Source organism: Lissotriton vulgaris, chromosome 6 (genome assembly GCF_964263255.1).
Source record: "Lissotriton vulgaris chromosome 6, aLisVul1.2, whole genome shotgun sequence".
NCBI lineage: Eukaryota > Metazoa > Chordata > Amphibia > Caudata > Salamandridae > Lissotriton > Lissotriton vulgaris.
Window position 1 is genome coordinate 1255219200 of NC_141694.1, and position 20307 is coordinate 1255239506.

A 20307-nucleotide genomic window follows, 5' to 3' on the forward strand; every position below is an offset into this window, starting at 1 on the left:
TTGATCTGAGTAATTTTGTGGTATGCTTTGAGTGCACCTGTGAAACATCTTATTAAATAATATCCTAAGTGCTCATCGCTGCAATGCGTTACTCCATGCAACATACACATAAATGGTATGTGCTTTGGTCTGCATAGACCATCTATCTTCAAAGACACACTGCACTCATTTCAGTATTGCAGTGCAGTTACTCCATGCAGCACACACATACATGCTTTGGGCCTTGGGCTACTCAGGCCTTCTACCTTCTGTCACTGTATTCAAGGTTTACTGATGATGGATCTTGAACTCACGGTCTCCCAACTGTAGTCATAGACATCATACTCAGGGATTTTTGGCACTGCAGTTAGGGGGATCTCTTTATAAAGTCACGCAGAGCAGCCCGCAGCGAGGCTGCACTACGTTGCATGACAGAAAGGGAGCAGGAGAGGGGCTCTCTACCCCCTTTCCCTTGTGCCGGCGCTAATTTCAGCAGCTGTGCACCATGCACACACCTTAGCGCTGCAGCGCTATGGTGCGTGCATGAGTGTAGCATACGTTTTGTACAGAAAGGGTACCCTTCCTGTACAAAATACTATGCTAGGCATGATGCAAAGCTTTTCCCACTTTGCATATGTGCAGCATGCATGGAAAGTTGGAAAAGCGTAGAGAAATGAGAGCATTTCTCCTGTTAGCGCCTCCTTTGAAGGGGTGTTAACTTTTGGTGCAAAACCATGTTTACAAATCTTTGTAAATATGGTTTTGCATCAGAAGGCTTGGGTGGTTGCATGGGAACACCCATGTACCACTCATGTAATGCCCCCTCAGTGCACAGTAACGCAAAGCGGAGCTTTGCGCTGATTTGCGCTACTTATAGGGTGGTTTCCAGCACAAATCAAGTTTTGCGCTGGAAAGAAAATAGCAAAAAAAAGTATTCACGCTGGTTAACACCTCTTTTGTGGCGCAAAAGGTTTGAAATTCTCCCTCTTAGTATTTGACAACAGCTATGTTCCCAGCCTCAAGTTTAGATATTACATTCTACAGAATTAAAGATTATGGTCTGCCGGTTTGATACTAAGGATTGTTTTTTTTTTAAAAGTAGTCGGTCTTCATTGCTAACTGATCTCCCATAATCTTGAACAGCTGTCTGAGTTCACAGACGTGGAGAAAGTTGGATGCAGAGTGATGGTGGAGCTTGCTCGCTGGCTTCCCAGCGTGGTACTTAGGAACATCCTGGATCTTTTTGACATGGAGACCATCCCACATCCATATGTTGCGTTATGCCTCAAACAAGTCATTTACGGTCACGGTAAGTTGCCTGGCATTTGAGAGATCCTTGCATCAGGGAAGACCATGCTAAGTGAAGTGGGAAATGGATTAAGTTCTGTTGGACACTATTGGTACAATGATCACACAATCCAAGATAGACAATATTCAAAGCACAATGGGGTAGTGATAGCTACAGACATGGGTCTCCGGTTAGGAGAGTACAGCACTGTGAAATTTCAACATCAGTAGTTCTGGCAGTTAAGCTTAGAACCATAGGGTTTAACAGCAGATAAAGACTGTTGGGCCGTCAGTCTGCTTACTGCCTGCTTCTCGGAAATGTATAATCCAATCTGGTTCTCAGCTTCAGCTTTTCCACTTAGTACTTTTCTTTACTTGTCTCACTTGAACATTTTAGATTAAGTTACTGATCCATACAATTTCTGGCAGAATTTTACTCCGCATATTTGGTACTCTCTCTGTGATATCATTGTTACTCGTTACCCCCTCCCCCTTCCACTTCAGTTTTACTTTCTGACTCTAGTTTTGGGGAAATTTGTGCTCCCAGGTTCAGGGCCTAGGGAATTCATGAGCAACCCTTCTAACAAGTATGGCCTCTTGTACTTGAAATACTAGTAGCCAGATACTACTGTGAGATCACAGAATAAAAAGATACTCCTTTTAGACTTTGACTCTCAGGGAATTGGCTGTCTTTTTCCCAGAATCTCCTACAAGGAAACACAGCCAGTCTCCAGAAAGGACCTAAGCAAATACTCTTCTAAATCTTTGTGTGCCGCCTGTGTCAGATCAAAGGAAGCCCAAAGGCTGCACCGTCTCTCTGTTGGGCCGCCCATCTCACTTCAATGTACACCCCAAGGCTCTCCCTTTATATTGTCCCACCCATGTCAGTTCAAAGTACATATATTGGATCCAAATGGGGAAGGACCATAGCACTCCCATGTACTCATGTTATTTCAGTTGGTGTTATGGTCGTTGGTGCAAATTGGTAAATCCTCCTGAGTATGAGGATGAATTCAATTAATGTTTTCCGTTGCTCCCTGGGCGGGAGGGGGTCACCAATTGCACTCCTTTGGGCATGATAAGGCATTAAAGTATAAAAAGAACACATCTTTGTATTACTGAAGAAAGTAATATGACACAATGGAATAAAAAGCAGCAAATAATAAAATTGATTTGGAAAATAATTTAAAAGAGTGAATAATTTATTGAAATGTAAAAGAGTGCAATTTGAGACTTCCTTCCGCCCAGGGAGCAACGCAAACCATTCAGTTCAAAGTACATCCCAGTCCTAATGTCTATTTGTGGTATGTTTCAGTTTGAAGGGCACTACAGGACTCCCATCTCTACTGTGGCACCTGTGTACACCCGGGCACCACAGGCTTTTGCCTCCACTATGCAACCAGTCTGAGCTGTGTTTTTTGTTGTCACCTCACAGTGTCCACAATGAAGTATTCTGAGGGTTTAATCCTTGAACGCTTTCTACCCATCATGAAGAAAGCAAGAACTTTCACTCACTGTTGGTATTTCTGCCGTGGTAAGTATAAACTAGTATTAGGAAGCTTCTCTGAAACGGGATGGAGAGAGTACCCACTACAAGAATACTTGCAATTTTTCAGAAAAAGCCAGGGATAATTTGATATAATTATATGTATCATTTTAATCAACAGCCGCAGAGATTGTCTGAGAATTTTACCAAAATCTTCTGGGTGTTGAATTCATCTCTGAGAAATTATTTCGCTTTTCTTCATAAAATGGACAGATTCTGTACATTGTATGTAAAATTGATATGCTCTGTATTATTTTGAGCAACAGCTGAGGTATTAGAATGTGTCAAAAGTCATTAAAAAACTGCCCACCCTCCCCTTGATTTTTATGAACCACAAGCATGTATTCTGGGGAAGGGGAAAGTTGGTAGGGTTAAGGGTGTGTATAGAGAGAGCATAAGTGGGCTTTTGGACAGAACTGATTTGTATTTTCTCTGCAGCCTTTGAATCCTTAACTTGGGCATTTGCCCGGAGCACAGAAGCAAAGCTTGTTCCGCAATATTTGAAGGGCTATGTTATCTGCAAGGTCTATCTTGACATACCGTGCATGAACACCAAGGAAAAGTGCAAGGTAAGTTTTCAAGTCAGAATGGATTCTTGAGAGAGACAAAGCATGTTACTATTATCTACTGAGACACCAGTACCACATACTTTACAGAAATGTGCAAAAGTGCCAAATGTCATATCGCTTTTATCACCATGGATCATTTGAGGAAGGGGCCATGATTCACAAACGATGGAGCCTTGTGAGGATCATGATGCCCCTCTCTCTGCATGAACAGTGGTAATAAATAGCATGCAGCTGTCACTGAGTGAGCATCTATGGTGCTTCACTGAGAAACACTAAACAGGTCTTGGCTGCTACTACTGGAAGATGGCTCAGACTGATACCATGCGGTTGGTCACTGTCTGTCTTTAGTAGCAAAGTCAACAAAAGACTTTGGACTTGAATTCAACCCCAATTAATTACCAATGGTTTAGATTAAATCTAGCACTCCATTCATCACTTTTTTTCTAAGTGAGACGGCCTAAGTGCTTATCATGATGGCTGCATCAAAATGGGGATGCCCTAGTCCATTGTGCCATAGGCCAAATGCAGAGCGGCCCAGTCAGCTATACATTGGTCTGAATTTGCATATACTCACATACAGTGCAAACATACTAGCTTCAAATGGAATGTTCCTATTGTAGAAGGACCGAGGCTGATTTACAAACTGTTGATCATTATCTGTAGTGGCAAACTGAGTAAAAGAGTGATGGATTAGAATTGAACCAAAAGTACAAATGGTTTAGGTTAATCCATTCTGCCCATCACTTCTGAATTTACTCATAGGCATATGCCATGCTGTCTTTCTTGTGTAGAAGTTGTCACAATACTATTTAACCATTACCAGAAAGTAAGACTTTAACTGGGACATGCATCAAGGTAGGCTTTTGCGATTCCTTATTTGCGATTATTAAGGAATTGCAATTAAGGAATCACAAAAGCCTATGCATGTAGGAATTGCTATAAAAATAGCGATTTCTAAACATTCCTTAATTGCTACTTGCAAATTGCGAGTCGCAATTAAGGAATGGCTTCCCATTCATTCCTATGGGCCTACAGACCCATGGGAATGAATGGGAAATTGCGCATGCAATTTCAAGGGTGTCAAAAGGACACCCTGTTGCACCCCTGAAGTTGATCTGTGCACACATGTTGCGCACACACATGCCCCAAGGACATGTATGTGTGTGCAACCTACAACTTTGAAAAATGCACTTTAGTGCATTTTTCAAAGTTTTCGCTATTTACCGTCTGGTATAATTTCTCTGTAACTAGCGGACCCAAATAGCAAAATCGCTATTTTGGGCCAAAAAGGGGGGCAGCACACACCACAGACTAGCTTGTTGGTGTGAAAAAGGCCGTTTTATTGGAAACAGGTGCACCTTACATACAAGTTCCCTTGGCCTGTGCCGTACAAAACTAAACCTCACTTCCTACTTTACCCCCCACCCCCTCCCCTAAACATGTTCCACCCTGCAACAATTATAAACACAACTTGCAATTTATTAACCTTTCTACAACTACCTAACTAGGTAAACTTCTTATGTTCTTTCATAACTGTAACTATACATCATTATACCACAACTGACCTAGGAAAAACGCCCCAAAGAAACATAGCGCACCACACCAGCACCTGTTCCAGCGACAACCCCAATACAAACTTCCCCCGATGCACCTGCTCCCAAGAAAACTACCTAGCTGAAAAAGTAATGAGCTATCCAACAACAAACCCCGCAAAAAACAGCTGGAAGCTCGTTCTTTAGGGAGGGAGGGTAGGACAAAGCTAAACTGCCCAGTGTCCTCCCTGACCGGCTGTTGTGTCACAAACACCAAAATGGTGGCTAGTGACACAAGATGGCCGGTTATAAAACGCCCAAGCCCAAAACTAGCCCAACCCGAGCTCAACAAGCCCAACGCCAGCCCAATGGAGCCCTACCAGCCCAATTAGCTCTGGCTGCCCCCGGCCCAAAACCCCCCGGGGGGACAGACCACTCGCAGGCCGGCCACCACCCCCAACGCCCTATTGGGCCAAAAAGGGGGGCAGCACAGACCACAGACTAGCTTGATGGTGTGAAAAATGCAGCTTTATTGGAAACAGGTGCACCTTACATACAAGTTCCCTTGGCCTGTGCCGTACAAACCTAAACCTAACTAAATATTGTCTTCATACTTTATCCTCCAGCCCCTCCCCTAAACGTGTTCCCCCTGCAAGAATTATAAACACAACTTGCAATTTCCTAACCTTTCTACAACTACCTAACTAGGTAAACTTCTTATGTTCTTTCATAACTGTAACTATACATCATTATACCACAACTGACCAGGAAAAAAGAGACCCGGAAAGTGGACCCCGGCAGCTTTCCGACCCCCCCACTAGGACTCCTGACACTTCGGGTATCTGCACACCCCTATTGCTCGGTCCAAAGCCTTCTTCAACTGCACTATATACAATTCCATGCCATAGCGGGACAGATGCAAACCATCTTCCCTGAAGAAATACACTGCCGCATAGCACAGCTCCGGATGTTCCCTCCTTCCAAACTTTTCTTTGTCGCAAAAAACTCTCATGACCCTATAAATCTTCCTTCGCGCCCTTTCTATGGCCGCCGGCCGTTCAGCCCCTCTCCAACATCTCTTCGGTATAAACTCAGACCATATCATATGACAAACAGACCATTGCCGCTGAATCTCCAGCAAATCCTGCTTCATTTGTTTCAGCAACACCAAGCCTTTTCCCCTAAATGAATAACCAGAACATCCGGGCAAACTCCCCCCTTAACTACCTTACTCAGCGCTGGAATTAACTCATGCCACCTCATGCCCCCCTTCCCTTGTCAGTAACAACGAAAAGCCTAGGATCCAATGCTAGATTCAAATTCCTGGTCTTGTCCCATTCATATCGCTCCGCTTGTTTCATGAAAGAGTGTCCTAAGATGAGGATGGAAAATCCTGCTATGGTCGGTCCCGCCTCCGCCCCTGAAAAGACACATATGTGAGACAAGCGACAACAAATCAAGCCTACTCCTCCCTGAAACCCCGCATCCTGATGTATGTCTTATAACAGTCCGATTTCCAGCACCCCAGCTGCATTAAATCCTCCCTCCCCCACCCCTTCTTTGCTGCGTCTGTTGTTGCGCCTATACGAAAGGAGTGCGTCCCAAGCAGTCTGGTGATCTCACCCATAGCGCGAAGGGTGTGCCGCAGAACCCAAAGTAGTTGCGCCGCTGACACCCGGCTATCCTCGGCCCGTCGAAAAACCTCACCCGCCTCATCACTCGCCCTGGACGCCAGCATCTCACCCCACTCTACGGGGCACACCGCCCTATCCGCCACGCGTCCCATGACAACCCACTTCCCCACTCCCCGTTGATCAGTTTTCGAGCGCCGCAAATAAACCGCCACCTCCACGGTCCGCAACTCCACCTCCCCCCACCGTACCCCCTGTTTCACTCTTGTTCCCAGGGGCTCTGACACCAGAAAAGCTCCGAAATACATCCACAACATTAGCGTGGAAAACAGAATAGCTTCCTCTCTGTTGTGGCAAATCTCCGGCATGAGCCTTATCAAGCCGACAAGAATCCCCGCCGTAACAGGTGGCACTGTAAGGCATTGGCACCTCGTTCCCGCGCCCATCCTTCCAATAAACGTGCATCCAGTTCACCCGCCGACGGTGCATAGCCTCACCACAATTTTCTCCTCATGAATGCTATGGCCGACTGCTTGGCCGCAATCGTGACCTCGGACATTCCTTCGTCCATCGTTGCCAAAATGAAGTTCACCGCCTGCTCACCCCTCACCCCACGACTGTCTAGCTGCGTCGCCCCACTGTCCAAAAAGTCCCACCAAGCCTGCTCGTATGCCCTCTACGCTGAAACAGGCACTGACCCTCTTACCAGTTGAGCAACTCTTTCTCTCCTACTGATCACATCCCTGTCGGCACCGGCATCTTGCAATCGTCCGCCTCAGTGGCTAGCCCATGGAACCTCTACCACTGTGAACGAGACAAAGCATCCGCAATGTCATTGTCCACCCCCGGCACATGCCGGGCTTGAAATAAAATGTCATGTTCCAAACATTGCAGCACAAATACCCTAAACAACTTGAGCACCTGTGGGTCCCTGGCCGACTGCTTATTCACGACATGTACCACCGACATGTTATCCACCTTAAAAATCACCTTTTTGTGTGCCAGCTCCCCTGCCCACACCGTCACCGCCACCACCAGGGGAAACCGTTCCAAAAATGCAATGCTCCTTCCCCCGTTCTGCCACTGTGGGGGCCAAACCTTAGCGCACCACTTCCCCTGCCAATACAGTCCAAAACCACCTACCCCCGCCGCGTCCAAGGAGATGGTCGCGTCCCATTCCCACTCCTCCGGGGGGGCCATGGGAATACCATTAAACCATTCCAATAACGCACTGCACATGCGCAGGTCTTCCTTCGTACCCGCCGACATGCGCAGATGATGGTGCTGTAGTGTCAAAGCGGACAGGGACACGCCCAGATGTCTGCAAAAGGTTTGCCCCGCTCGCACCACCCGGCAAGCAAAGTTCAAGTGCCCTAAGAGAACCTGCACTTCCCGTACCGTTACCTTCTACTTAGCCAACATGGTGTCAATCAACAGCAGCATGTGCACCTTCTTATCTCCCAGCAAACAGGTCTCCACAGAGTTTAGTTCAATACCCAGAAATGACAGCCCCGTGCTTGGACCTTGTGTCTTCTCTGGTGCCAGGGGCACACCCAGGTAGCCCATGAGCTCTGTAAAACTGTCCAGCTGCTGCTGGCAGTCCACCGAACGAGGCAGTCCCATCAGGAAAAAGTCATCCAGGTAGTGCGTCACCGTCTCTTTGCCTGTGTGCCACGAAAAAAGCCACTGCAAAAGGAGCTGAACCGTTCAAACAAAGCGCAAGAGATGAAACACCCCATGGGCAAAGCTTTGTCCACGAAGATGAACCCCTCGGACTGAATCTTCAATAGTTGAAAATCCTCCGGGTGTACCCGTAGCAGCCGAAAAGCTGACTTGATGTCGCATTTTGCCATGAGGGCGCCTGTCCCTACCGTCACAACCAGCCGCCTTGCCACGTCCATGGAGGAGTAAGAAACCGACGACAAATCGGCCGCTATGTAATCATTGACCGACGCCCCCTCCGGTCATGACAGATGCTGAATCAGCCGATACTGTCCAGGCTCCTTCTTCGGTACCACTCCGATAGGGGAGATAATCAGGTCCCGAATAAGGGTCACTTGAAAAGGCCCGCCATCCGCCCTTCCCAGACTTCCTTTCCCAGTTTATCCAGTACCACCGCTGTGTGTGCTGACAGATTTTAGCTTTTCGGCCCATCTGGCAGCTCTCGGACCCTCGTACCCCAGCCGGAAACCCTCCCGAAACCCCTGCCGGAGCAGTCCTGTGTCTTCGGTCCGTGGATAAGACGCCAAGAAGGTTTCCTGCCGGTCCTGTTTAACTGGCGTATGAGCCTTTCCCCAGAGACCCCTGTCCTCCCCTACCTCCCCTGCCCCCGACTGTTGCCCTGACGGCGCGGACTGCTGACCCTGATTGCCGCCTCCTGTCCCCCAGCATTGCACCACTGGGTACCGCCCTGCGCATTTGGAGCATTCGCGCCGGAACCTGCAATATTATCTTGCACAAGCGCCCTTGTTGTAGTCCTAACACACTCCCACTGTGGCACTGACCGTATTCCCTCCCTGCCCCACCCCACCTGAAAGGGGCGAGGCGCGAGCTGTAAACTGCTGCCGGTGAATATCATTTTGCCAAACGTTACCCCATCCCAATGTCTGCTGGTGTGGATCTGAATCGATTTCCCCCCGTTTTGCCTCCGGGTCCCAGGCCAAGCGCGCTCTAAACTCTTCGTCATAGTGCGACCATGCTTAATGCCCGTACATGACCTGCGCCCGAAGGATCATGTCCATGTATTTAAACAGCACAACAGACCGGTCCGGGTACTTTTCGCAGTACACACTGGCAAAAATCAAGAAACCAGCCGACCAATTTTCAATGTTCAGGGGCACCCTTGGGCGCTTAGCCAACTCCAGCTCCTCCTCCTTAGACCCCTCCTTTGCCGTCAGCTCATGATACAGGAGCTTTAAGATATCCACATACTCCCCTTTCCATATCTTCTCTTTGGTGGCCAACGACAGGTTTGCCCCCAAGGGATTCGAAATGCCCATATACGGCAGCTTGCTTGTGCACCGGGACCTCATGACTCTGCTTACCTTCCTTACCCTACTTGCCCTCCTTGGGTATGCCCCCATCCGCCTGTGGCCCCGTCGCACCTAGACCCGTCTCGTACGGCCCCACCCCTGTGTCCCGCACGTAAGTTCCTTTTTTCAAACGCACCCCTCTTCCTCCCCCCGCATCCGTGCCGACCGAGACCTTGTCCTGCGTGACTTACCTGGCGTCAAGGTTGCGTCCACACTGGATCCCGCCACCTAACCAGTTGAGCAGGGGGGCTGTCACTCGGGTCTCTTTCGCGTACCCTGCAAGCAACTAGGAACAGCATTACTCCAATCCCCCCATCCTAAACCTTCCCCGTCTCTGCTACAATATTTCTCCTTCCACCACACTCTCCTCATCATAATCCAACTGTGATGGGCCGTCCACCTCGGACTCCAGCCCTATTAGCCCCATGCGTTCTTGCCATAGGCCGCCCTCCGCGGGCTCCAGCCTGCTCAGCCCTACCCGCTCCCTACATGTAATCCAACTGGGACAGGCCATCCACCTCGGACTCCAGCCCTGTTAGCCCCATGCGTTCTTGCCATAGGCTGCCCTCTGAGGGGTCCAGCCTGCTCAGCCCTGCCAGCTCTCTACATGAGCTGAGCAGGTAACCCAAATCCAAACTCTCTCCCCTCTGCCCTGTGCTCCACTCCTCCGGGTCCTGATCTGAACTGACGGACCCCCGCCCCCGTGCCCCGGTGGCTGCATTGACCCGTCGGGGTGGGGTTGGCGGGGACTTACTGCCCGCCTCCTATAGGACGCTACCGTCAGGTCCCTCAGGGGAGCACAACCGCCCGCATGAGGCAGAGCCGGCCCATCCTCCCGAGCACCTCACCATACAGTCCTGCTGAAAGAAAGAGGTGGAGTCCAACATGCCGGGGTTAAACCTGTCCCCTAAGCTGTCAAACCCACCAGCGTCCCCCCAGGGGCCCCCAATCCCCCCCAACCCCCACCGCACCAGACGAATGGCCCTGCACCGCGACTGGGTAGACCGCCAAGCCCCAGGCTCACTCCCCTGAGCGCCCCCACCCCCAACCGCCTGCACTTTTCTCCCCGTCACTCCATACCAAGGACTCCAGCTCCCGGCGGACCATGCCTCCCCCCTGGCCCCCCCCGGCACCCATGCACCCCCCACGACACCCGACAATCCCACCGGCTTCCCCCAGGCTCCAGCGGCCGGCCACCGATTGTGCCAGTCCTCAGACGCCCTCCCCTGCCGCTCCCCCACGTCCAAAGCCGGCATGGACCCCAATGTGGAAAATCCTTGCCTCCCCCCTGCCTCTCCCATCACCCGTCACCCGGCGTCTCCCTCAACCTGATATTCTTGGGGATCCCCCGCCTCTCTCCCACTTGACCCCTCCCCCACACCAAAACTCCGCGACCTGGCCTGTACCCCCATGCCCCTGGCATCCTCTCTCGGACCCTCTAATGCCCCATGTCCCCCCATGCCCCCTCCCCTGCCCCTTCCCCCTCCACCGTGCTGTCAATAAGCAAGGGGGAAGACCCCCCCGCTGTTCTCCGGGGCAGGCGCGTCCCCCCACGCTCCACCCCTGTTCTGGGACCACCGCACCTCTCTTATTGCCACGTTTCCGCTTGTGGGCGCCACCCACCCTCGCCCGCTTCACCCTGCATCCCCTGCCCCTCCCTGGGCCGTGCTGCTCCCTACCTAAACACCAAGGTAGGCCTCGCAACAGTGCCCCGCTTCCCACCCCGCGGGCGTTTGACAGGCGATTGCCACTCGCTGCGCTCCTAGAGGGTCTCACCTTCACGTCGGGCCGCAGCATGTCAGAGTGGTCCGTATCCTCGAAGAGGCGGATGGCCTCTAGGACACTCGGATCCTCCAAGCGCGCTATCCGTCTCCGTCAATGGGCCCTGTGCAGAGGCGCTCCTCAGATCTCCTTGCTGACACCATGCACCGTCCCTCACAGCTGGTGACCAAAGGCTCCCGCTGCCACTATCACCGAGAAACGCACATCAGAATGCCACCACACCCACCACAAAGATAAACAAAGCGAAAGTCAACAAAGCTAAACTGCCCAGTGTCCTCCGTGACCGGCTGTTCAATCAGTCATTTGTTAAGCGCACTACATACCTGCGAGGGTCTCAAGGTGCTGGGGGAGGAGGTGGGGGCCGCTACTGATCGAACAGCCAGGTCTTCAGTGTCCTCCTGAAGGTCAGCAGGTCTTGGGTCTGTCGAAGGCTCAGTGGGAGGGTGTTCTATGTCTTGGCGGCGAGGTGGGAGAAGGATCTCCCGGCAGTGGCTGTTCTCCGGATGCGCGGGACGGTGGCGAGTGAGAGGTCGGCGGAGCGTAGCAGGCGGTTGGGGAGTAGAAGGAGAGCCGTCTGTTGAGGTAGGCTGGGCTGGTGTTGTGGAGGGCCTTATGTGCGTGGATGAGGAGCTTGAAGGATATCCTCTTGTTGACGGGGAGCCAGTGCAGGTTTCTCAGGTGGGGGGTGATGTGGCCGTGCCATGGTACATCAAGGATCAGTCGTGCTGAGGCGTTTTGGATGCGTTGTAATCGATTGATGAGCTTGGTCGGGGCTCCCGCGTAGAGGGCGTTTCCGTAGTTGAGTCTGCTGCTGACAAGGGCCTGGGTGACTGTCTTTCTTGTATCTGTCGGGATCCATCTGTAGATCTTGCAGAGCATGCGGAGGCTGTTGCAGCTGGAGGAGGAGACGGCGTTGACTTGCTTGGTCATTGAAAGCGTTGAGTCGAGGATGATTCCCAGGTTGCGTGCGTGGTCGGTGGGGGTCGGGATGCCCCCAGTGCCGTTGGCCACCAGGAGTCGTCCCAGGCTGACGGGTTGGAGCTGAGGATGAGGACCTCCGTCTTGTCCGAGTTCAGCTTCAGACGGCTGATCTTCATCCAGTCGGCGACGGCCTTCATTCCTTCATGGAGGTTGGCTTTGGCGGTGATGAGGTCCTTGGTGAGGGAGAGGATCAGTTGAGTGTCGTCGGCGTAGGAGATTATGTTGACGTCAGGCTGTCAGGCGACGTCTGCAAGGGGGGCCATGTAAATGTTGAACAGTGTGGGGCTGAGGGAGGATCCTTGGGGTACACCGCAGATGATCTCCGAGGCTTTGGAACGGAACGGGGGTAGGCAGATGCTCTGGGTTCTGCTGGAGAGGAAGGAGGTAGTCCATTCCAGAGCCTTGTCTCGGATCCATGCGGCGTGGAGCCGTTTGCGTAGTGTGCAGTGGCAGACGGTGTAGAAGTCGGCGGAGAGGTCTAGGAGGATGAGTGCTGCAGTATCCCCATTGTCTAGCAGGGTCCTGATGTCTCAGTGGCGGCGATGAGGGTGGTCTCAGTGCTGTGGTTGATGCGGAACCCTGACTAGGAATGGTCCAGGAGTCTGTTCTCTTCGAGGTATCGGGTTAGCTGTCTGTTAACGATTTTCTCAATGACCTTGGCCGGGAAGGGTAGCAGAGAGATGGGTCGGAAGTTCTTGAGGTCTCTTGGGTCTGCCTTGGGTTTTTTAAGTAGGGTGTTGATCTCGGCGTGTTTCCAGCCTCTGGGAAGGTCGCGGTCTCAAGGGAGAGATTGATGACGTTGTGTAGGTGGGGTGCGATGGAGCTGCCTGCTTTGTTGAAGACGTGGTGCGGGAATGGGTCTGATGGAGAGCCGGAGTGGATTGTGCCCATGGTCTTGATGGTGTCATTAACGCTCACGCTGGTCCAGGCTAGCAAGGGGATGTGGTTGTTGGTGTGCAGAGGGTCTGTTGTGTTGCTGTCAGTTGGGTATGTCTGGGTGTTGAAGCTGTCGTGGATGTCTGCTATCTTGCGGTGGAAGAAGGTGGGAAAGGAGTCACACAGGGCTTGCGATGGCAGGATGTCGTTGGTGTTGGAGCTGGAGTTGGAGAGTTCCTTCACGATGTTGAAGAGCTCCTTGCTGTTGTGTGCGTTGTTGTAGAGGCGGTCTTTGAAGGAGGTCTTTTTGGCAGCCCTGATGAGGTGGTGGTGGTTGCGGATGGCGTCCTTGTGTGCTGCGTGGCTGTCCGGAGTTTGTTCACTGTGCCATTTCTTCTCTAGTTTCTTGAAGGCTTGCTTGGAATCTAGGAGTTCTGCGGTGAACCAGCTGGCCCTCTTGCTGGTGTCTCAGTGGGGGGGTTTCTTCAGTGGGGCGAGGGTGTTGGTGCAGTCCTCTATCCAGCGTCTGAGGTTGTGGGCAGCGACGTCGGTGTTGGAGGGTTCGGTGGGGGGCTGAGAGTGAGGTTTGCATGTAGTTGGCCTTCGGTGATTTACTGATTTTGCTCCAGCAGCGGCGGGGGATCTGTTGGGTGCGGTGGTGTGTGGTTGGTTTCTGGAAGGTGAAGTGGATGCAGCGGGGGTCGGTCCAGAGGAGTTCAGTGGTGTGGCTGATGGAGACATGCAGGCTTGAGGAGAAGACGGGGTCGAGCGTGTGGCCGGCGGAGTGGGTGGGTGTTGTGGTGAGTTGTCTCAGTCCGAGTTTGGCGAGGTTATCCATCAGGGTTGTGGGGTTGTTGTTGTTGTTGTTCTCAAGGTGAAAGTTCAGGTCTCCGAGGAGGATGTAGTCGGTGGAGGTCAGGGCGTGCGTGCTGATGAAGTCGGCAATGGAGTCGCTGAACTGGGGGCGGGGTCCGGTGGGTCGGTAGACGAGGGTGCCTCTGATCATGGAATTGGGGTCTGTGTGGATCAGGAAATGCATGTGTTCGGTGGTGCTGAGCGCGTCATTGGTGCTAGTCGAGACCCTGATGCTGTTCTTGTGGACAGTGGCGATTCCTCCTCCGACTCCGTTGGTGCGGTCTCTGCGGGTGATCTTGTAGCCGTCTGGGATGGCTATGGCGATGTCGGGTGTGGAGGAGTTGTTCAACAAGGTCTCTGTCAGGAAGGCGACGTCCGGGGAGGTTGTGTTGAGCAGGTCCCAGAGCTCGACGGCGTGTTTGCGTGTGGAGTGGGTGTTCAGTAGTATGCATCCGAGGTGGTTGAGGTCTTTCATGCCGGGTGGTTCGTCGGCTCTGTGGCTGGTGTAGCTGCAGTTCCGGCAGGTGAAGGGACCGTGTGTGCGTTTCGGGGCGGCCTTGAAGCAGTTGTGGGTCCGTCAAGGGTTGAGAGCGTGCAGAGTGCTGGCGTCGTAGTGGCGGCCGTCATAATGGCGGGTGCGGGGGCCAGGGGTTCTGGCGATGGGCGCAGTCTAGGCGCGGACATGCGCAGATGGGCTTGCTACGCACCAGTGGCATGTATGGAGAGGTGGAAGTGGAGCAGCTGGGAGGCGGGGGCAGCGAATGGGCAGTCAGGGGGCGGAGCCGCAGGGTTCGCAGCAGCGGGGGAGGTGAGGGCCGACGAAGGAAACAGAAGTCAAAAGGGCACAACAATTGAGGGGGAACCGAGTGGAACAGAGGGCAGAAAGGTCACAAAAAGGGTAAAAAGGTCACAAGAATACAGGGGGAAACGAGTGGCACAGAAGGCAAAAGGTCACAAGAAGGGCAAAAAGGTTGAAGAAAAAAGAGGGGAAACGAGTGGCACAGAAGGCAAAAGGTCACAAGAAAGGGCAGAAAGGTCACAAAAAATGGGGGAAACGAGTGGCACAGAAGGCAGAAAGGTCACAGAAATGCAGGGGCAGCTAAGCAACAGAAGGCAAAAACTGGCAGAGGGACACGGGGGCCGCGATGGGAACAGAAGGAAAAACCGGGCAGAGAGACACGGGGCAGTGAGGGGAGCAGAAGGGAATCCGGGGAGAGAGACACAGGGGCAGCGAGGGGAACAGAGGGAGAGAACGGGCACAGACCACATACAGGCAGCGGGGGAGACAGACAACAGCAGTCACAGACAACAATGAAAGTGCAGTCACTACAACGGGAGCAATGAAAGAAAATACAGGCAATACAATGGAGGATGAGCAAACCTACGGCCTACCACTGGACACCCGGGATGAGGCGCAGGTGGTAGCCTGCGGGTGGAGGAGGGCATCGAACTTCCTCAGCAGCGGCAGCTGGGCAGGGAGGCACAGGCGGTGCTGTGCGGAGGGGGAGCGACCTGCCTGGAAAGGTCAAGGGTCGCTCTCCTCACCGCGCAGCGACCGGCCTATATGGGGAGGTGGGAGGGAGGAGCAGCTGGGAGGCGGGAGGTGGGGGCAGCGAATGGGCAGCTCGGGGGGAGGGGCCGCAGGGGATGCAGCGGGGAGGAGTGACAAAGGAAACAGAAGGCAAAAGGGCACAACAATTGAGGGGAAACGAGTGGCACAGAAGGCAGAAAGGTCACAAAAAGGGCAAAAGGTCACAAATATACAGGGGAACGAGTAGCACAGAGGCACAAAGGTCACAACGAAAGGGTAGAAAGGTCACAAAATATGGGGGAAAAGAGTGGCACAGAGGCACAAAGGTCACAAGAAAGGGCAAAAAGGTCTGAAAAATCGGGGGAAACGAGTGACACAGAGGCACAAAGGTCACAAGAATGGGCAGAAAGGTTACAAAAAACGGGGGGGCACAGAGGGCACAAAGGTCACAAGAAAGGGCAGAAAATTCACAAAAAACAGGGGGAAACGAGTGGCACAGAGGCACAAAGGTTACAACAAGGGTAAAAAGGTCACAGAAAAACGGGGTAAACGAGTGGCACAGAAGGCAAAAGGTCACAAGAAAGGGCAGAAAGGTCACAAAAAACGGGGGGAAAGAGTGGCACAGAAGGCAGAAAGGTCACAGAAATGCAGGGGCAGCTAAACAACAGAGGGCAAACACGGGGAGAGAGACACGGGGGCCGTGAGGAGAGCAGAAGGAAAAACCGGGCAGAGAGACACGGGGGCAGCGAGGGGAACAGAGGGAGAGAGCGGGCAAAGACCATGTACAGGCAGCAGGGGAGACAGACAACAGCAGTCACAGACACAACAATGAAAATGCAGTCACTACAACAGGAGCAATGAAAGAAGATACAGGCAATACAATGGAGGATGAGCAAACCTACGGCCTACCATTGGCCACCAGGGATGAGGCGCAGGTGCTACCCTACAGGTGGAGGAGGGCCTTGAACTTCTTCAGCAGCGGCAGCTGGGCAGGGAGCCACAGGCAGTGCTGTGCGGAGGAGGGGCGATCTACCTGGAAGGGTCAAGGGCTGCTGTTGTGTCACAAACACCAAAATGGTGGCTAATGACACAAGATGGCCGGTTATAAAACCCCCAAGCCCAATACTAGCCCAACCCAAGCCCAACAAGCCCAACGCCAGCCCAATGGAATCCAACTAGCCCAATGGGCTCTGACTGCCAAGCCCAAACCTAGCCCAACTCCAAGCCCAACAAGCCCAACACCAGCCCAATGGAGCCCAACCAGACCAATGGGCTCTGGCTGCCACCCGGCCCAAAAACCCCAAAGGGGGCAGACCTCCCGCTGGTCGCCCTCCCCCCCCCCCCAAATCCCCGTTAAAAAGCATCTTGCATTGCATTCAAGGCATCGCAATTTGCGATTCCTTAAGTGCATCCCAAATGCAAAAATAACGGGCGCAAAGGGTCAGATCCTGAGAATCTGCCCGTTTGCAATCGGGATTTCCTTTGATGGATGTGGGCCTAAATCCGGAAATATAAGCAAATTAAATTGCGTGGGTCTTGTAAGTATGGGGCAACCTGGCTTCCTCTGCAAAGTGATTGTAACATGGGATAAATAAAACAAGAAACTGTGACGTGTTCAATTAGGAAATAAATGTTACCTTCTGACTATGGTAAGAACTTCCTGAATGCAGGCATATGAGTACAAGTTAACCCATGCCATGACTTTTTTTTTATGACAATGCATAAACACGCATCTCCACCACAAGTATTTGTATTTTGCCATACAAAAACAATCAGTGTCCCCTTGCTTCAGACATACAGAGGTCAGAGGTATGTACTCTCTCTTGTGTTACTTCCTGTAGATACGTGAACAGGTGCTACTTACACTTGGCTCAATGGCCACTCTGCTTCCTTCAGACCAGCTGGCTTTGGAACTACCAAGAGTGTTCCGAGAGGTATTATACCTCCAGGCAAGCCTGCCGAAAGAGAACACCTTTGGCCTGATAAAGGTATGTCTGGGGCAAATATACCCCTCAGAAATATCTACTGTATGTTTGAATGAATTATCGAAGAGAATCATAAGTGGTTGTCTAGCGAGAAAATGTTGTGTTTGGGGGTATTCTCTGCTTGTCTTTCAGATCTGGATTTTTCTGTAGCTTTCAAAACATCTGACCTAGAGCCCAGATCTGATTGGTCATTATCTGGGTCTTCTCTTTTTTTCACCAGGGATATTATAGTTGGGCCTTCATTACAAGTGGCACAATAATTCTGATGGTACAGGTCTCATTGGAATCATGAGGTTTGGAGGAATATGGCAGCTCTGCTGTGTTTCCTCAAAAGCCCGGGGAAAAACAAGTACAGTAAATGAAATGTGACACCCATATGTTATTGCTCCCAAAATTTGAGTCCTTGTTATTTGCCCTTCCTAGACTCACAGCGAAATAGCAAATTATGATAGGTCACTCATAATGAGGGTCACAGTAATGCAGATGGAATCTAAGGAATTACAGAAATTATTTACACTGGTGCATTATTTTTTAAAACCCTTTCATTTTCAGTTTTCTTGGGAGAAACTGCCTTTTTGTGTGGTCAGTGCACCACTACATAGAAGAAAGTAATGCTTTTGGAGATCCATTGTGTCAAAAAAGTAAAACTTTGAATCAAGACCATGTCATTTTTTCTTCCTTCACTTTATTAGCCTTACTGCCTCACTAGGAGTTAAAAACAAACTTGTTCACAACTTTCTTAATGTATAAATTATTTTTATTTTTTCTATAATCCCCATATTGAGAAAGTAACAATAACCAGCTGGTTTTATTGTTACGATTGTACTTGACATCACCCTTAAGAGTTCTAATCATGGGCCCCTTCTAGGGATCCAGATCACTTCTTCCCTTTAACCTCCATCGTTCGACGAACACCTACCTTATTTTTCATGAGTTGGTTTATATACTTTGGAAAAGGTTTTCACATTTTTTTTAAACTGTCCTTGTATGTTTTCTTAATAGTTCACATGTGCCTCATAAATGTCCTATAGAAAACATCTAAAAGCTTGGGAACTTACCATATACACTTTGTACATTCCAATGTCACCCTCCTCCCAAGAGCAGCCTCATCAACAACTTCTATCTTAAGATTCTTATCAACTCTCCTCTCTGAGAATTCTGATCACCTCTCCTCTCCCTTTTGGGTATTTGCATCAAATCTCTTGGGATCCTGAACTTCACTTGCAACAGAAGATAATACTCTCCTACCTCTTGAGGATTCTCACCCTGTAAAGCTTCTGATCACGTCTTCCTTTGTGGTGATACTGATCACCTCTCCCCAGTCAACCACTGACCCCCTTGAGAGTGTGGATCGCCTGTCCGTTACAAGGATCTTGATTACTTCAAACCCCTTGACTGCCTTGAAGTTCTTTAGCTGAAGATGGAGCTTGATCCTTTCCTCACATTTTAAAGTGATGATTATTCATCACTAGGAAGGGCCATGTCCCAAGAGGTGTCAGATGGCTGTGATTTCGTTGCTTAGTTGGTCAAGATCTGTTGTTTATGTGCAGTAATCATTTAAAATAGTTGGAAATGGGGGGCGTGGCCAAGATGGCGGGCTGAGCGGTCGCACTTGCCGAGGGCTCCCGGACCCCTGAATTTCTGCACCGCTTGGAACCGCTGATTCCCCCCCGGATCAAGCGGCCACCGAGCCTGGTGCTTGCGGTGGATGTGTGGAGAGCCCGCTGAGCCTGGTTAGCGCCGTCGGGGACGAGATTTTGGCCGGTGTAGCCCAGATCGGACCCCGCTGCATGACCCGATTGGGAGCTGGAAGCCGCGCGTCTCCCGACCCTCGGAGCGCGACGGGGTGATCGGCCCCTGAGGTGTGAAGTCCGCGGTGGTGCAAGGGCTGGTGGAGTTGGATTCGGCGACGGCTCCGCACGAGGCTTGGAGCTGTCCAGCAGTAGCTGTACGGAGCGGAGCGGAGCGGAGACGCAGAGCGGTGGCGGAGTCGGTGCCCCCTTGCTACGCCAGCCCGCGGCTCGGCGAGGCCTGCCGGTGGGGGTCGCCTCGGCTGGTTATCTGTGCGGATCTGGGGACCGAGTCTTTCGAGGTTACCCTCTCCCTGACGCAGCGGACCCCGGTGGCTGTGGCATTGTGACTTGGCCCCCTGACCGGATTTCTGGTTTTTGGGTCGGAGAAGGACAAAGGGTCTCCATTTTGGGCGTTGTCCCCAAGACACTGCCGAGCGGCCATTTTGTGGGGACTCGGCCGGGCGGCTCATCCCCTCGCTCGCTACGGACACTCCCGGCTGGCATATAGCCGCTTTCTCTGCTATTCAGCGAGTCTCAGTGTTTGTTCTCGCTCAACGATGTCGAATGCCAGGGGACAGCGAAGAGGCGACCGGACCTTGCCGGAGATGCTGGGACGAGGCGCCCTACGCAGCGGAGGTGCTCAGCTGGCTGCGACCTCCCCGGCTCCAGCCAGGGGGGCGGAAGGTGGAGAGCCCCCGGTGACGAGGTCCTTTCTCGAGTCCCTGTTTAGCTCCCTGAGGGAAGACTTCCAAGCACTCAAGAACGAAGTGGCCGGGGAAGTCCGCGAAGTGAGGAGAGAGATGGACTCCCTGGGGGACCGGGTGAACACGGTGGAGGAAGCGGGCCACTCCAGGGATGAGGAGATCACCCATCTGCAGCAGGAGGTCATACGGCTCCGGGAGCAACAGATCGAGCTACAGGCCCATGC

General features: G+C 51.9%; 1 protein-coding gene across 1 annotated transcript in view; it reads left to right on the forward strand.

The window, feature by feature from the left end:
- The first annotated feature begins 1164 nt into the window (after nt 1–1164).
- The window catches only part of LOC147708717 (uncharacterized), a 251977-nt gene continuing 232834 nt past the window's right edge, over nt 1165–20307 (forward strand). Inside the window, exons 1-4 of the mRNA XM_086925766.1 lie at nt 1165–1288; nt 2702–2800; nt 3251–3381; nt 17443–17589. Of these exons, the coding sequence (XP_086781892.1) occupies nt 1165–1288; nt 2702–2800; nt 3251–3381; nt 17443–17589 (501 nt within the window). The remainder of the gene's footprint in view (nt 1289–2701; nt 2801–3250; nt 3382–17442; nt 17590–20307) is intronic.